The sequence below is a fragment of the Pezoporus occidentalis genome, unplaced genomic scaffold (assembly GCF_034315485.1).
Source record: "Pezoporus occidentalis ecotype Australia unplaced genomic scaffold, CSIRO_AGI_Poc_V1 ctg18, whole genome shotgun sequence".
Lineage (NCBI taxonomy): Eukaryota > Metazoa > Chordata > Aves > Psittaciformes > Psittacidae > Pezoporus > Pezoporus occidentalis.
Window position 1 is genome coordinate 8,591,265 of NW_026913640.1, and position 16,540 is coordinate 8,607,804.

The window sequence follows — 16,540 nt, forward strand, 5'->3', positions numbered from 1 at the left end:
AGGTGCCTCTGTGCCTTTTAAAGTAGAGTCCTCTACTACTATGTCTACTATGACTACTATGGCTGCTTTTTACTGGTGGCACCACTAGTGATCCTCTTTACTGGTGCATGAGCTGGCTGTTCATATGGTGAGGTGTGTGTTTCCTCCTTAGCCCCCTGCAGAACTGCAAAGCGGTTCTGGGTGTGGATGTCAGATTTAGGAGGAAGCCCCTTGCTTTTAATTGTCCTCTTCCTCCTTTTTTTTTTTTCCTGTTACTACTTCCCAGCTTCCCGGGTTAATGCCCTTCTTTCCTCCATGAGCTACAGTGGCCGCTTGTGGCCCCTGCACAGTTTGGGCCTGGAGCAAGCAGTGCTGCTTCCTCTCAGCTTCCCTGACATCTCGCAGCCTATTGACAGCGTCCCGCAGCTCAGCCCCTGCTGCAGGAGGACCTCCACCAGGGAGCACCGAGTGCAGCCCTGCCCATTGTGCACCCTCCCCTCACCAGACCAGTGCAGGCACTCTCCTCTCTGCACCCCGAGCTCTGCGCTGCAGCCTCCCCTCTCATCGGCTCTGTCTGGTGCCGACGCTGCCACCGCCGGGGCAGCCAGAGCAGAGCCCCCGGACCGGGCCCTGGTCACCAGGGGAGCGCCCGCCTGCCCGCGCAAAGTGCCGTGGCCCCTCCACGCCCTGACTGACGTGACTCGCCCTGTTCCCTCGCTCCCTGGGGCGGGTTTTTACCCTCTCAGGGCGGGGCCGTCCCTCCTGGCACCGTCCCCTGCGAGTGCCCGCTCGCCTCAGCGGAGCTGCCGGTTCCTGGGCAAGGCCTGAGGAGTCCTTGAGGCTCCCTCGGTGGCTCTCGCCGCTTTGAATTGAGGCTCCTGAACGCTGAGCTTCCCCCCGCTCCGGGGTTGAAGGCGTCATCTCTGCAGCTGCTCACCTCAGGAATTGATAAATATAGATGAAACCTCATACAATTTCATAAAGCGACTGAGAACTGGGCTCCAGTTGCTCCCTGCCTGGTGTGTTCAGGATTGCTGGTGGCTGCAGCCCTGTCATTGACAAGGGGTGAGGAAATGCTGCCCCAGGCTGTAAGTGTTGGAGCTGGACTGGAGAAGCGGTATGGGGCTGATGTTATCCTGACCCTGGGACTGACATTATCCTGACCCTCTGACTGGCTGCCTGTCCTGCTTCTGAAGGACTAAGGAAGGTGTCTGGCTACTGTAGATGGTGACAAACATGGGTTCCAGCCTCCTAGGTACAAAAATTGATCCAGTGTTACTGCTGGGTATGTGGAGGGGCCTGGGTGGATGTGGCTGGTAGTGGAGATCATCTGGGCCTCTATAAATAACACATACTGTTCTGTAAAGCCCCTAATGAAGACTCTTGTGTGTGCCACAGTCACTTAAGAAACATATATGTGATGGTTCACAGGCTGTTTTTGTATTCAGTGATTTCTGTGGTACAAAATACAGTTTCCAGACTGTACAGCTTCTCTGTTTCCTACAGCTTGGCCACCTGCCAATTATGGCAGGTTCAATTTATTTATCACATAAAAAGGCATCCAGAAATAGCCAACACTTCAGAACTAGGTTGTTAGGGAGAAGAAAGGATTATTTAATTTTTCTCCTGCTGTTAATCATTAGCTCAATTTCCTCCTCGTCTCTTCAGGATGAACAATTTTTGCTGAATAATAACCAAAGGCTCAGAGGAATTCTGGCTTGAGGTAACTGGCAGAATTAACCATGATAATGGCTACATTGAATAGTTTTAGGTTGATTGTGATCTAACAGTTTAATCCCGCTTCAATTTCTATGGAAATTACTCCTCTAGGTGACTTTTAACAGTTTTGAAAATAGCTTGCTTGCTCTGGACGTTGGAGGATTTCAAACTGTAGAGACTTTGAGAAGGTGGCATGTCCACCCCAGCAATGGTGTGTACTTGAACATTCATTTCGAGCTTTGGCCACTCTAGTAACTACCTGAAATTTTTGACACTTGCTCTGTAGTCAATACCCATATAGTGGTATGGATTTCTTAGGAAGGACTTTTGGATGTATGGAATGTATTTCTTTCTGTACAGTCAGACAGTGTTCCTGCAGCAAGGCTTCATAATGAAAGAAACCTGTTTGTAAAACTAGATGAGGTGTATTAAAGGGACCTCTCTTGGCATTAAATATGAGTAGAAAAATTCTTGCTGATCTTTCACCAGTGAAAACAAGTTTGAGGTGGTGACAGGCATGGTCTAGGGGTAGATCTTAGAGCTGCCTGTGCTTGAAGAGAGCAAAGAAAAATGACTGAAATTAACATTTATATTTTTGAGATTAAATATATGCAGTGTCAAATAGCATAGTATTACTGATTTTTTTAAGAAGCTTTTTAAAAAATTAACGGTGGTTTAACAGTGATCAAGTACTTAAATGTGTGTTTGTTTTTGCCAGCAAACAAATGAAAGACCTGGAAGAGTCAGGATTCCTGAAAGGATCTTTGAGTGTGGAGCAGCAGTTGGCTCTCATTAGCGTCTGTACAGACCTGAAGGCAGCAGTAGAGGGTGCTACTTTCATTCAGGTAAGCAAAGGTTTGACAACTCCTGGCAGTTTAGAAAGATGATCAAGAGCTGTGCTGTTGTGTAGTAGTGGGCAGTGGAGAGTTTAACATCCTGACCCCACAAGGATAGTTGTGCTTGTTAAAGTTCTTTCGAACCCAGTATTTTGACATGAGAGTTCATGCCACTTTCCTACTGGAGTCAGTGCAAGTTTCTTCTGGGTTATGTTAGAAGAGGCTGGCAGCTAAACTGAGAGAGAATTGCTGACCTCCATGCGTAACAAAGACTGCACCTGTTAGAAAGATGAAAGTGAGGGGGAGGTAAGCAGGAGATTGCTGGGGATTGATTATCTCTTAGGGATCAGCACACACCCTAGTGCTGGGACTAAAATGTGTTTCTTTATCTCCAGGTTGGGAACGCAGGGAGCATGGCTGAGCTCAGGGGTGACTTCTGCTCTGAACGTAACGGAGCAGTATAGGCAAAAGCAGTTATCTCGGCGTTTTAGAGTATTAAAAACAGGTTTGATGTATAGGGCTGGAATCTGTGCTGCTAAGTAAAATTAGGACAGGGCACAAGCTGAATTAGTGGACCTGATAGTCTATGGCTGCTTAACCATTAGTATGATCACTGGTATGTGCATAGTTCAGGGAATAGGTGAATCAGGGACCATGTCTGGGATAAGGTATGAATGAATTTGCATTAGGCTTGGCATCTTCTACTCTGTGTGGTCCCCCACATATTGTACCATTGACTGTCTATATGTGTATATGTGCTGCATGCAAGAATTTACAATTTATACTGTTTCGAGCTGTAATTCTCACAGTCTGCTTAGCAGCAATGCATCCCTAATAACAAAGAACTAGAAGAGGACAGTTTTCCAGAGTTTTACTTCCTCCCCAAGTTGAAGTGGAGCAAGAGGGAGTGAGAGACAGTGGAAAACCTCACAGAGGAGTCAAGGTGTGAATGCACTATAGACTTTTACAGTGGTATACTATTTTGTGTTCGTTTTCTCCAGATCATGACACTATCTACAGTTATCCTATATCTTACTGTTTCATTAGTAATGAGCTCAGAGCTTGTCAGTTCATGTAATTGTTTTCACAGAGGTATCGCCTATGTCTACTGAGATTTATCTGCAAATTCCTTGTCTAGTCACTCAGTCCTGTAAAATCCTTCTGCAAATGTTTGCAGTTGTAGTGATGATGACCAGCTTAATTTTACGAGCTAACTTTCAGGTCAGTTATGAATGGATATAATAAACATGTCTGCAAAACCACACTGGTCAGCGTTCTCCACTGCCTAAGAACCGACTGTTCTTCCTGCCTTGTGCTTACTCTCTCTTTCCCAGTTACTGTCTGTGAAAGGACCTTTTATCTCACATGTGACCAGTTGACTTCCTTGAAAGCTTTTATTATTTTTTGCTGCAAGGTTTCTGGGTATTCACACCAACTGCATCAGCTATGTGACTCCTGTGTCTGTGCTTGCCGCTTCCTTGAGAGAATTCTGTTAGGTCTGAGTCAGGACTTCCATCTGAAAAGTTGCTTTGATTCTTCCTCATTTAACTCATTGAGTGCTACCCTTTTCCCTTAACTTGCTTGATAGACATAAGGCTTACAGATTCATTGTTGAGATCTTTCCTGAAGTTGAGTTACGGTTGCCACTCTTCTGCACTTTGGTACCGAAATAGTGTACATTAAATTTTGCTTCAAGTATGTAGTTTCTTGTCATTGTTAATGTGTTTGATATTTCAGCCATATCAAAGCATGTTTCAGTACCTTGGTCCTTATCCTACTCTCCTCTGTTCTGTAAATTCTTCAGCTTCTTCCAATTTGAGATAGACTCTGGGAGCCCCAAGACCAAGGCTTCAGTTTTCTGCAAGGATTAGAAGGCAAAACAGAGCAGTTGTAAAAAAATCACTGCTCAGTGGATATTTTCGAGTTCCAGATCCTTCTGTACATTGATCTTCTCTTGTTCCTATGCATTCTTGTCCAAGAAGGGGGAAATTTTATTACTCCTCCTGTAAATTGCAGGAAGGGGTGGGGGTGTCTGTGTGTGTGCCACCACCTTTGTTTTGTCTTATTTTGACAGATTAACAATCCTACATCACAGCATTCATTTGGGTATCATATCAACTTTGTGAAGGCTGCCTTCTTGCTTCCAGAAGACTCTCTTACTTCTGCCAGTTTTCTTTTGCTCTTTCAAGTGTTTCTTACTACCTGGTATGTCTATATGGTGTCTTTACTTTTTATGCTACCTGTAAGGATCTGATCCTTCTAACTACCAACTTTGCATCTCCTTATCATCCTCACTTTTTATTTTTCTATCCTCTTTTGAAGCTGAGCACAGCTGCAATGGAGTTATTGGTTCCTGTTGCTCTAACAGACATACTGAATTTTAGTATACTATTGTTCCCATTAGCCACTTCAGCAGTAAGTTTTTTTTAATAAGACCTTGCATGCTACTTCAGATTAAATCAGGGACTGCATCCTCTCCTGCCTTTCTCCATCAGCTGATCAATGAAACAGACATCGAGCAAATGTTTCAGAATCAAAGTAATTTTGAGTTGGAAGAAATCTGTGGAAATCATTTGGTCCAACCCATTGCAGGACTATTTGTGCAGCTGAGCCTTGAATATTTCTCAAGTATAAACGCTCTGGTCTCTTTGGGTAACTTGTTACAATGTTTGATTACCCTCATTGTGCGACTTCTTACCCAGTATCTAATTGGAATTTCCCTTATTGCATCTTGAGTCTCTTGCCGTTCGTCCTATCAGCATGGACCTCTGAGGAGAATCTTTGTGTTCCCTTCAGGTATTGAAGGCAGCAGTATTGTGTTGATGGCCTCTGAATAGCAAGTCTACCTGGGGTAACTCAAGCTTTCTGGTACTACTTTATGTTCCCTTAGCCCTTTTGATATCTCAACATGTAGTTGTTTAGAACAGAAATAAAAATAAACTCAATAGCTGCAGTAGTTGTGCTCGGGTAACAAATACTTGTGAAACACTGGTGGTGGTCATCATATCAGCTCATCAAATTCAAACCACATCAAATTTTGGTTTGATACAAAGTGTTATCAAATATACAATGTAAATAGGCAAGTTACTTGAACTAGTCTTTTCCACCCTCTTCTCAAGAGAAAATGAAAGAATCTTAATTCTTGGGCTCACAGCATTATTTAAGCAACGAATATACTACTTTGTGGCTAAAGTGTGTTAAACTTCAGAAACATTGCCTAGTGCAGCTTTGAACCTGGAAGGACAAAATCAACTAATTGTCATTTATGAGGGCAAGTGTTCTGATGTTTAGTTGCTTAAAAAATGAAACATCAGTTGCATTCCTGTTAGTTGAATATAGAGGACTTTGTTTTCTTGCTGAATGATACAGCCTACTGATTAACTTGTTAAAGACTCCTATGAGAACTGCACTTCGTTACCCTGGATTTCAGTTTGTTAAACCGTAACTTCTCTTCAAATTTGGCATATGTAGAGTAAATCCATTTCAAGCTGTAAAAATTTCCTTCATATTTGCTCTCCTTGAATGAATTCTGTGAACAGTTGCCTTCTATGTCATTCTCATGGGACATAATATAGAACAAATGAGATGAAGTAGTAAAAAGTGAAACTTGTTAAATTACATTGGTGAAGATATAAAAGTGAAAAAGATGTGAGAAATAAGTAGAAGCATTGAGTAAGGGGAAAATTTGTAACAGTAATGTCAAGAACCTTTAAAAAAAGGTACACCTTGGTGCATATTCCTTCTCCTGAGCATTTTTATGAAGTAACTTGTCTTGATTAGTGCTTTGCATCAACTTCAGAAGGAAATTGATCTGGGTTTTTTTTACTATAAAACTGAGTATTTGCCCAGTTTCACTTCTCAGAGCTTTTTTATGCTACTTAGAAGTGCATAACCTGTAGCATTTAGTTGAACATGCACTGCAAACTTCTTGCATCATTATAAGCTTTAATTCTGAAACAACTTTTCTGTTAGCTGAAAACTCCATAAAGACACATGGCGTCAAATTAATAGATGCATTTGTATTTTAATGTCCCTGGCATGGGAATATTGTGGATGAGATAAATGTTTCTTAATACTGTGTTCTTAACTTTCCTCCATAAATATATGATGATTTTTGTCTTGTGTCTGTATGTAACTACTGAGTACTAAACTCAGTAGTACTCTTTTCACTATTAAAAATATATTTGAGTGGTTGTGTGTCTAGTTCCTGAAGAATATAAACTGAATAGAAATCAGTCCAGTACTTGTATGACATCTTGGCACAATGCTAGTAAAATGAAAACATATATTTTTAAATGTTTTGCTTTGGAACAATTTACTAAAAGAATAATAATGTTTACTATCTCTCAGAGGATAAGATGACTAACTGTTGGTAAAATCTTACTCTTGACACTTGAGCTGCCGTGTACCTTGGTGAGTGCAAGGCCTGGCTGGGCTGGTTAAAGCTGGCTGCAGCAGGTAGCTGAGGGGTGATCTCTGAACCCATCAGTCATAATGTAGCGTGGGACAAAGCAGGCTGGCAAGGGCATGAAATTAAGTTTGTAACTTACACCTTGTGGTCTTGAGGTGTTTACAGTTTTGCCTTAGAACAGTATCTTCCCATGGTGGTGCCTCAGAAGGGGAGCCCAGGATTGACTTGGGAGCCTTGACAATAGGTGTCTCCTGTCATGAAAATTTGTCTGTGTCTGGTACCAGTTTCTACCCCTAGCTTTCATCTTACTTTCCTGGTGGCTTTCAGAAACGTTTTTACTACTGGGAATGAGGGAATATCTGCCGACAGCAGTGGGTGAAGATGTCTTCAGCTGCCCTGAGCTCATAGATTCTGGTTTGGAAGCTTGCATTAATGACATACCTCTGTAAATACAAAGCTGCTGGAAGGCAGAGTGTGCAAGCATTGCAGTAACATGGCTTCTTCTGGACTGGTCACTGGTCAGCTCCAGGCACTGGACAAACATGGGTCTATTTGCTTTCAACTGGGTAAATATAACCTTAGGACTGGTTATTTTCCTCCTTGTCTTAAAAACTGACCTGAGCCACCAGAAGTAATGTTTTGGCTTCTGAAGGAGCTAGTTTTAAGCATGTGACCTGACTTGCCGTTTTTGCAGAGGTTTTGAGAAAAATCTTTTCCTGGTTTTAGGGTTTGAAATAGTCTGATCACAAAGATTTACTGTAAAAAAACTTTACCAAGTCAGGGTTTAAGTTGAACTGAAAGATGATGTTTGGGTAAACAGCTTTCCACTGTTGCTGCTGTGGTGCTGCTGCTGAATGGTCTTTTGTCTTTCCAAACTTTCTAACATTCACTTTGCATCTATCCTGTGCATAAAGCAACTGGTGGTGGTACCATTATAGACTTGAATATGGTGCTGATCCCTGTTACAGGAGGTCATCACTGCCATAATTACCATCCTGCCCAGCAGTTAATCTTGCTTCAGGTTCTCTTTCAGTGTTCCTTTCTAGGCTGTATTCTATTCCCATTGCCTTTCCTAGATCACTTACCCTATTTTTCAGGATCAATGGAATTACAGTAGAAGAAAACAAAAGATCTGATCCTTTGAGAAAGGATGTTGGGAGGTGAATGTCAGTCAACCTATCTGAGATCTTGTTGCCCTTCCCTAAGGGAACAGAACAGATCATCATCCCTTCTGTAGCAGCGTGACCAGCTTGTCTGTCTTTTGAAAGTTTTGTAAGGCTCATGGAAAGAGATGGATCTCTTCATGGCATGATACTGATACTAGATGAAGTAAAAGTTGCCTTCATTTCTTGTGTGTGTTTTAAAAAAAAGAAACAAAATCCTACACAATCCTCCCAAAGACTTTCAAATCTGCAAGTTTGATTTGTAGAAAATGTACTTCATTAGTACTTCATTAAATCCTGTTTTGTATTTTGTACTAATGGTTGAACACACACTTGTGATTCAGTCATTTAGACTGAGCAGTATAAAGTGGCAGTAACTTGATATTTTTATTGCTTCAGTTCCTTAACAGGGTATATTTCTGAACTATAGGGAAGTAAAAAATATTTCTATGTAAATGCTGTATTTCACCTCACCAAAGTGTTATTTACTTGTACAGTATCATGTGGTAGACAATCTTTCATGTCACTCAAGAGGTAGGTTTTAAGAAGCATCAGATTTCACACTGGTATTTGCGCATAAATTCAAGACAACCAAGAAGTTAATACCTTATATTTGAAGCCCTACTCTTTTTTAATTAGGTTAGTCTGGAAGTACTGTTGGAAGTAACTTACTTATCTACTGTCCTTTAGTTGATGATTTTGAATTCTATTAAAGCTCTTCTGAATATGAACTTAGCACTGTTCTAAAAGCCAGGCATTTACAGATTTGCTGCAAGACACTTTTAAAACTGTATTTTGAATGGAAATACAAACAAGTTCAAATCCCATGAATCAGAGGTGAACTGGTATGGGTGGTGTTGTCTCTGTTCCATCACTCCGCACCCCATGTCTGTCTGTTGTTGCGTTACCCCCCATGCCTCTAGTCCTCTGCTCCTCATCAGATCAGCACATAAGAAAACCTCACCTTTATCAGAGTGTTCCTCTTTACCTTTGCTGCCCTACATGCTAGAGTTATTCAAAATCAGGCTGGAAGGGACTTCAGAGGTTACTTAGTCCAACCCCTGCCCCAAGGAAAGATCAGTCATACCTAGACAATTGTCTGTCAGAAATAGATTCACCTGTTCCTAAAATCCTTATGTGATGTAATTCCTGCTTTCCTGTGTTAAGCATTTTACTTCCATGTGTACCTACTCTTCAGAAAGCCTGTACCTTTCTACCTTTTTGTGTCAAACAATGATAATGGTGCCCTGTCATTATTATCCAATTTCTACTCTGCTTTTCAGTTAAGGGAGCTCCTGTCCTTACCCTGCTTTCTTACCCTTGGCCTACAGGATAGTTCTTGTTCAGGTTCAAAATAAAGTCTTCAAAACAAGCTACACAGCCTTGGCAGTGGGCTAACTACAGTTGGTTTACATCCAAGGTATCTTTTTTTTGCCAAACATATTTTTGTTAAAGAGCTGGTATTTGGACATATGCATGAAACCATCTTGAAGTTGTGTAGTCACCTATGTGGAATGATTATCTGTAGGGGGTAGAGGGGCAAACAACCTGATGCGCTTCCTTTCCCTTGTGTATATCCCATACGGTTTCTGTTTCTGCATCACCTCCAAGTGTTTCAGGGTTAAATCTCACTTAACCTCATGTCCCTTCTGTAGTGCCCCTGCTGTGGTGCTCCCCCTGCTTTCCCTGTGACCGTAGCTGCTGGGGGCTCCAGTACTAGTCATGCTGTAACATGACTATTATCAGAGTCTGTGCTGTTTGGTTGTTTCTATGTTTGGGGTTTTTGTTTTTTTCTTTTAATCTTCCTCATTTTAACTGATCAAAATGCTGACACCGCACTGAAAGGTGTGCAATAGCCTGGGGACTTCTTCAGTAGCAGCTGTGTGTACATGCCTGTGCTGCATCCCAAAACCCTACAGCAATGTGAAAGAGTGTGTATGTCTCATGCCCGCTGCTGTCCCTGCCTTTACACTCAGATGACATTAACATAATTTTCTAAAAGGAATCTGAAGTAAATGTGTTTTCCCACCATTATTCTTGCTGTTTGAAATGATGCATTTTTATTTGGCACTTTGTCTTCATGTATATCCTGGTATACTGGTATATATATATATATATATATCATCCATCTTTAAAGTGTCTCACAATAAGCATCTAAAACTACTTCACCATTTTGAGAGGGGACTGTGATGGAAAAGTCCAAAATACATGCACTCAACTATTTGCGTTTGAAATACGTAATAATTTTGAATTTTGGTGAAATTACGAAACCTATACAATGCATAACACATTTTAGATAGTTGAGCTAAATCATAATGGTTAACAAAAAATTGTTCTGATATTAAAAATACCATTTTGTTTCTTTGCTTGTTTCACTAGCTGAACTCACAGACTCTTCAGTCAAAATGTCACATTTTTTAGTTGCAGGGGATATGGTTCCCAGGCTTCATGTGTGTGACCCTTGTTTACTGCGTAGAATGCACATCAGTGTCTGACATGGAATACAAAAGAAATAAACTCTGGTTTCCTTAATAAAAGGTGCATCTTAGGTCCTCAAGAACAGAAATACAGACCTCAGACTTGCAGAAGACCAAACTAGCATGTCCATACAAAAGCCTAAATAGAAATAATAATTAGCAGTGAAATATGAACAATAGTAGTGAACATTGTTAGTAGGATTTTGCTTAAATTGTAATTTGACTTCATGGATGCTATAAAATGGTGGTAATGACAGAAACACAGCCGTCTATGCATCATCCGTAAGTGGAGCAAATAGGTGCAATCTTGCTTTGGTAACTTCAGTAAGCTCAACTTTGCCAGTAGTATTGGGAGGAACAGAATTGGTTGTAAAATTGCAGGGTTTAATTTGTAGAGATCATTTTAGCATCTGTACTTCTTCGAAGTCAGCTAGGTTTTTGCAAGAATCTTACTATTATTTGGATGTGGTAACATTATGCAAAATAGTTGTACTTGACTGTACAGTCTCTAGCTATGGTAATAGTGCTTTGAAATGTAGGCTTCAGGTAGTTAAATTTCCAAGTTTCCTTTTCAGGTATTTTTAGTCTGTCTTTATATAGATAATCTGAATGTTTTTTTAAAATCCACAGGTCCCTGATTTATAAACATCTGTATTAATAAGGCTTTGTTTTAGAAATAAGACATTCTAATGTGACTTGATAGATAGATTGAAAATAAAACAGTTCTGCCTGAAGTATTTTCTGCGAAGTTTTTCCTAGTGGAGTATAACTACAGAAGATATTGAAAGTATTTGTATACAAGGATTAGGCACCAAAACTTTTAGAAAAGCTGCTTTTCTGAGATTCAGAACTCTTTGTCTCTTAACCCTGTGAAGATCTTTATATTCCAACAAAAAGCAGGACATAATGTGGTTCCAGTTGCGGGAGAGCTGACAGTCTGGGTCCATCTTGTGAGATAGTTTGGTGCTCTGAAAGCTGCTGCTATATCCTCATTCTACAACAGGGGAATTGCTTTCACTTGACTCTGGGAGCTGTTCTACAGAAGCACCCCCAAAATTGCAGCTAAGCCATGCTTTGTTTCACCTTCCAGTACTAATAAATTTGCAGCCTTGGCACTGATTCCTGTTGCTATTGTAAGGAGAAGGTGTTTTGCAAGATGGTGTTTTGGGTATTGTTTTCCTAGGTGGTACAGGTGAGTTACTGCCTTGGCATACCTGAACATGGATGGGAAGAACCTGGGTAGATGCCAGCATTTAAACATAGGTAAATGAAGTTGTGCATTTAGGTGAGTGTGGACACATGTGGGAGCACAGATGGCGAATAGAATAGTGGGAATGGTCTGTGCAAAAACACAGGAACACTGTATTTAAACAGATGAAACTCCCCAGATTTGCATGTACTGGTATTCATGGGGTTGTGTCATATGAGTGCAGCTTTTTAATTAGGGGCAACTAGACCTCAGTTGCCTTGTCTGGGTATCAGTGTTGTCCTTTAGGGAGAGAGTCTAGTACATGTTTATCTTTGTGTAGTTCTTTAAGAGTTCATAGGTTGGTCAAGTAGCTGACATGCATTCTCTGAATGTTTTTTGAATAGTGTAATGCCTATTACCTTTAAGCCTTTAAGTCAGTACAACTCATCCAGAAGGTGGGTTTTAAAAATTAACAGCTATCATATTCTGATCAGGCTGTTAAAAAAGATGTCTAATAAAGTTTAAATTGGAAATCCCATTAGCAGCAACCTTGTTCAGGTGCTTAGGCCTTGGTACAAAAGTGTACTGTTCACTGCAAATAAGAAGTATGATCTTCTTTACAAAAAGGGCACAGAAATATAGTGTGTCACTTAAAATGCGTAGAGGTGTATGCCAGCCTTTTTGCACTGATTCTTTGAGAGAAACTGTGGTAGCTTTAAAACCGTATCTTATCTGCTTACTGTTTGATCTTCTCTTTCTCAGGGTAAACAGAATAGCTTCAGACTGCTCCAGGCTCCATGACTGACAGCAAGTGAGGTTCCTGTGTAATGGATTGTTTAGAGCTTAATTTCCCCCCTGTTCTTCAGGGAGTTGGTGTCTCTGGGAAAATAATTGCATGCTTGAGGACAGAAACTTTATTGCACTGGTCCAACAACCTGAATACAATTGTGACACTATATGAGAAAGTAAAAGCAAATGGCCCATTCAGAAGCCTTACGTAACCGTTGCAGGTTTGAGTTTCCACGAGGTTTGAGTTTGCCTTTTTGATTATCATCTGATGTGAGAGGAGGCTTAGAGTTTCAAGTTCACAAACCTATTCAGAGCAACTCTTTTATTAGTTTGAATACTATCTGCAGCGTTCTCTTCATCTTTGGCTTTACTGAAAGAAACTTTTTAAACTTAACCAACAAGCAGGGATCCTGGAATTATAAGCACAGTATCATTTTGTTTTGATAAGGCTGTCTCTAACTTTGGGCTCCATCTGGAGTTCTTAAATGACCCTGTATATCTCTGCATCATAGAACTTTTAGTAATGTTCCATGCAACTTGCTTAGTTTTTAAGACTTCAAATTACTTTTAACCCATTTACTGGTTAAAAACTCTGGCTCTGGGCATTCCTACCACAGAGTCTGAAGCTGCAGGTATTAAATATAAATTTTTGGATTGTATTAAATATATAACCTTTCTCCCTGTCCTCATGTGCTGTTCAGCATAACAGGAAGGACAAAATGAAGTACTGACAGGTGGGAGAAGGTTAGAGTTCAAAAGAGCAGGTATTTTCTGTGTGTTTTATGGGCAAAGCTGAGGTTTTACAAATTTGGGATGCGTTTGGATTTTTTTAAACCCTTCAAAAAAACCCAAGAAACATGCTGGCTGTATTCCCTGGTTTTTATCTCATAGACTGAAGTCTTTCCTGTTGATTGTGGGATTCACTGTGGTTACTCTCCCATGTCCTTGTTCCCAGACTGGTGGATTTCTGCATGTTCTCCTTCAGGTAGCAATAGGGGATAACCTTGAAATTCTGGTGACTGTAGATCATGGCTCTTGGTTCATACATGTGGAATTTCATACGGTACTGCAGAGCTGGACATGCTCAGTAACTTTGTGAGAAGTTCTGGTAGTGGGCATTATACTTCAGAAATCTTTCCCAGTGTTCAAATGAATGGAGGTATTCAAGCTTTTTAAGCATGAGGGCCACTGAGGGTTGTTTCAGTGCAGGTTCCAGAACTGTGCCTTGGAATCTCTTGCCATAGTTCTGGAGGTTGTAAGTTTGTTTTCTTTTGAGATATACTTATTAACTTCCATCTTGTCCGAGAGAGAGCACTGACTTCTATTGTGAAATTCTCCTAAAAAAAAAAAAAAATGGAGACCAGGTCTTATTCCTTCATACTGTGTTATCTCTGTGTGTGAGTAAAAGTCTGTATTTTAGACAAAGCAGAATGATTTGCTTTGTGTTGAATCTCCTGTGGTGTGTGATGGTGCATTTTCTGCTATAGTGAACTCTTGGGCTTTCCATTTCTTTGTATGTGGGAAAGTATTTTTGTGTGGTGGCTCACAGGTATATCTAGGCCAGTTAAAATAGGTGGTTTATGCTGAATTCCTAGGTGTCATGGTGGGACCAGTGAAGTCTGGAATACCTGGAAAAATACTACTAAACTAGAAAACCTCTAATACTTATTTTTGTTTTTATTCCAGGAATGTACTCCGGAAAACTTGGAACTGAAAAAGAAGATTTTCAGTCAGTTAGATCTTATTGTCAGTGACAATGCTATTTTGAGCAGTTCAACCTCTTGTCTCTTACCCAGCAAATTATTCACTGGCCTTAAACATGTTAAGCAGTGTATTGTGTCACATCCTGTAAGTATGATGTCATGTTTTAGTTTTGTAGTAGTAGTACAGGTGTTTAGCTAAACTGCATCCCAAACTCTTCCAAGCAGACCGAGAGATGTAAAAGGATATTTGGAGTGCTTGTCTGCCATCATTTGTTTTCAGACACTTGACTTTTCAGAGGAGCTTTAGTTTGGTCATTCATTGAGCAGCAGCATTTTCTAAATTGAGAGGGTGTATGCATGATTCATATTGTTGGCTCAAGATAAGTTCTGTGTAAGCTGTTGTGATCATATTATTGTGTGTTACTCCATTAACTGGCTCCCAAAATTTAGGAATTCTGTGTTTTGAAGCAAACCTATAAATTCTTTATTCTTGTGGCATCATTAGTCTTTTCTGGTATCCTTTTTCAACTGCTGTTAGGGAACAGTGAGGGCCCAGACAGTGAACTGAATGTGCTTGTTAGGTAATGTCAACAGAAGATGGAAGCTTTTGACTCTGGTTTCTTCAGACTTCCAATGCAAAAGCAGTATACCAGAAGAGGAAAAGCAAGTGGATGAAATGGAGCAAATTGTACTTGGAGCTGAATTTGCATGCTTTGTGACCAGCTTGGCCAGGGCACTGATGCAAAATTGGCATGACTGGAGGTGGCAGCAGAACCTCAAAATGCTGAAGGGCACTTGTGAGCCTTTGTAGAGGTCTACATGGGTCTGCCAGACAGCAGTTTTATCAGGTGTCTTCTCCATATGGAAAAGCGTTTTGTCTTGGTCACTGGGATTCTTACTGTTTCTGTTTTCCACTACTCAATAGCTAATGAATTTTTTAGCCTAATGTTAGTCTGTTGTTTGACAGATCACTTAAGAGAACTGTTGTTATGAAGGCTGGCAGTATCTGAAGAAAGGTACTGCTCTGCTGTCTGCAATATGGTAACTACATGTTGTATGTCCAGGGCATCCTTCAGGGTGTAAAGTAAATGTCAGTTCCAGTGCCATGCTGAAGAGTGGCAGTGTGAATATAAAACTACAGTGCTACTTTACTGTAATGTCTCTACAGCTACCTGTAGCCTAACACTGCAGTGTCAAAGCATTTGGTCAGTCCCTTTCTGACACCTCTCCACTACCACCTATGTGCCTTGGGGTGACTGGGAAGCAAAAGGAACAAAAGGATGGTTGCTTTCTGTATAATTAGTTGTCAACTCATTTTAATAAAAATAATAATAAAAAATCAAACGTGAAAGTATGCACCTGTGCTTAGGTTTAGCCTTTTTCCAGTCTAAAATTCAGTAGCTCCTTATCTCGTTATTTCCAGGGTTGTAACTTTCTGTAGTGTGAGAGAAGAGATAATGTCTCTTAGAGATTTCTGTATTAAGTAACTATAGCTATGATTTTTTTTTAACCCATTCCTGGGCTTCCGCCTACTCTCTGACTGTCAGTCTTTGAGTTTCTTACTCTTTCTTACTGTTTTCCCAAGTTGGTCTGTACCGGTTTACTTTGAGCTGCGGTCTTTGTAGGAGCTGCTTCTGAAACCAGGTTGTGTTGGATCTGGAAAGGTAGCGAGTCCCTGTGTAAACATTTTCTAGGTTGCTGTTGTAAGGATATATGTATTTTTCTGAAGCATAGTCAGAGTGCATTAAAATGTGTAATTGTTCTGAAATTACTTTGCAATCCAGCTGAGACTATTTTCTTAGTAATCTTAGCTTCACTCAAAGGGCAGTGTACTCTTTCAGGGGCCTTTCTGCATCTGTTATGTCAGGAAGCATGCTTGCTTTGTAGTAATTGTTGGCTTTTGGTGTTTTTTGGTGGTTTTTTGGTGGTTTTTGGTGGTTTTTGGTGTTTTTTGGTGTAACCATGGCCTTACTAACATCTTGAACATTACAGTAGGAGAGTAGTGGCTGTAGGAAGCAAGCAGCTCTGGAAGACCCTAAAAACAAGAAGCGTGGAATTTTATGTACCAGAAAAATTAAAAGCTAAAGTTGTAAAACCTGTAGCACAGGTAAGCATGTTGAGGAGAGATTAAATGAAATGATCAAAAGGCAGAAGGAACTCATCTCTTTGCTTAACATAGCAGTAAGTTCAGAAATTAGAAAAAATAAATGAAACCCATAGCATAGCTGTCAGATAGAAATGCACAGTCTACTTGTAGGTACAGCTGTTCTCTTC

At 40.6% G+C, this 16,540-nt stretch overlaps 1 protein-coding gene across 5 annotated transcripts in view; it reads left to right on the forward strand.

The window, feature by feature from the left end:
* CRYL1 (crystallin lambda 1) overlaps window positions 1–16,540 on the forward strand; it is a 61,945-nt gene that overhangs the window by 16,023 nt on the left and 29,382 nt on the right. For all 5 annotated transcript variants that reach the window (XM_062615233.1, XM_062615232.1, XM_062615231.1 and 2 more), the window contains 2 exons: window positions 2,417–2,543; window positions 14,250–14,411. In XM_062615233.1, the coding sequence (XP_062471217.1) occupies window positions 2,417–2,543; window positions 14,250–14,411 (289 nt within the window). The remainder of the gene's footprint in view (window positions 1–2,416; window positions 2,544–14,249; window positions 14,412–16,540) is intronic.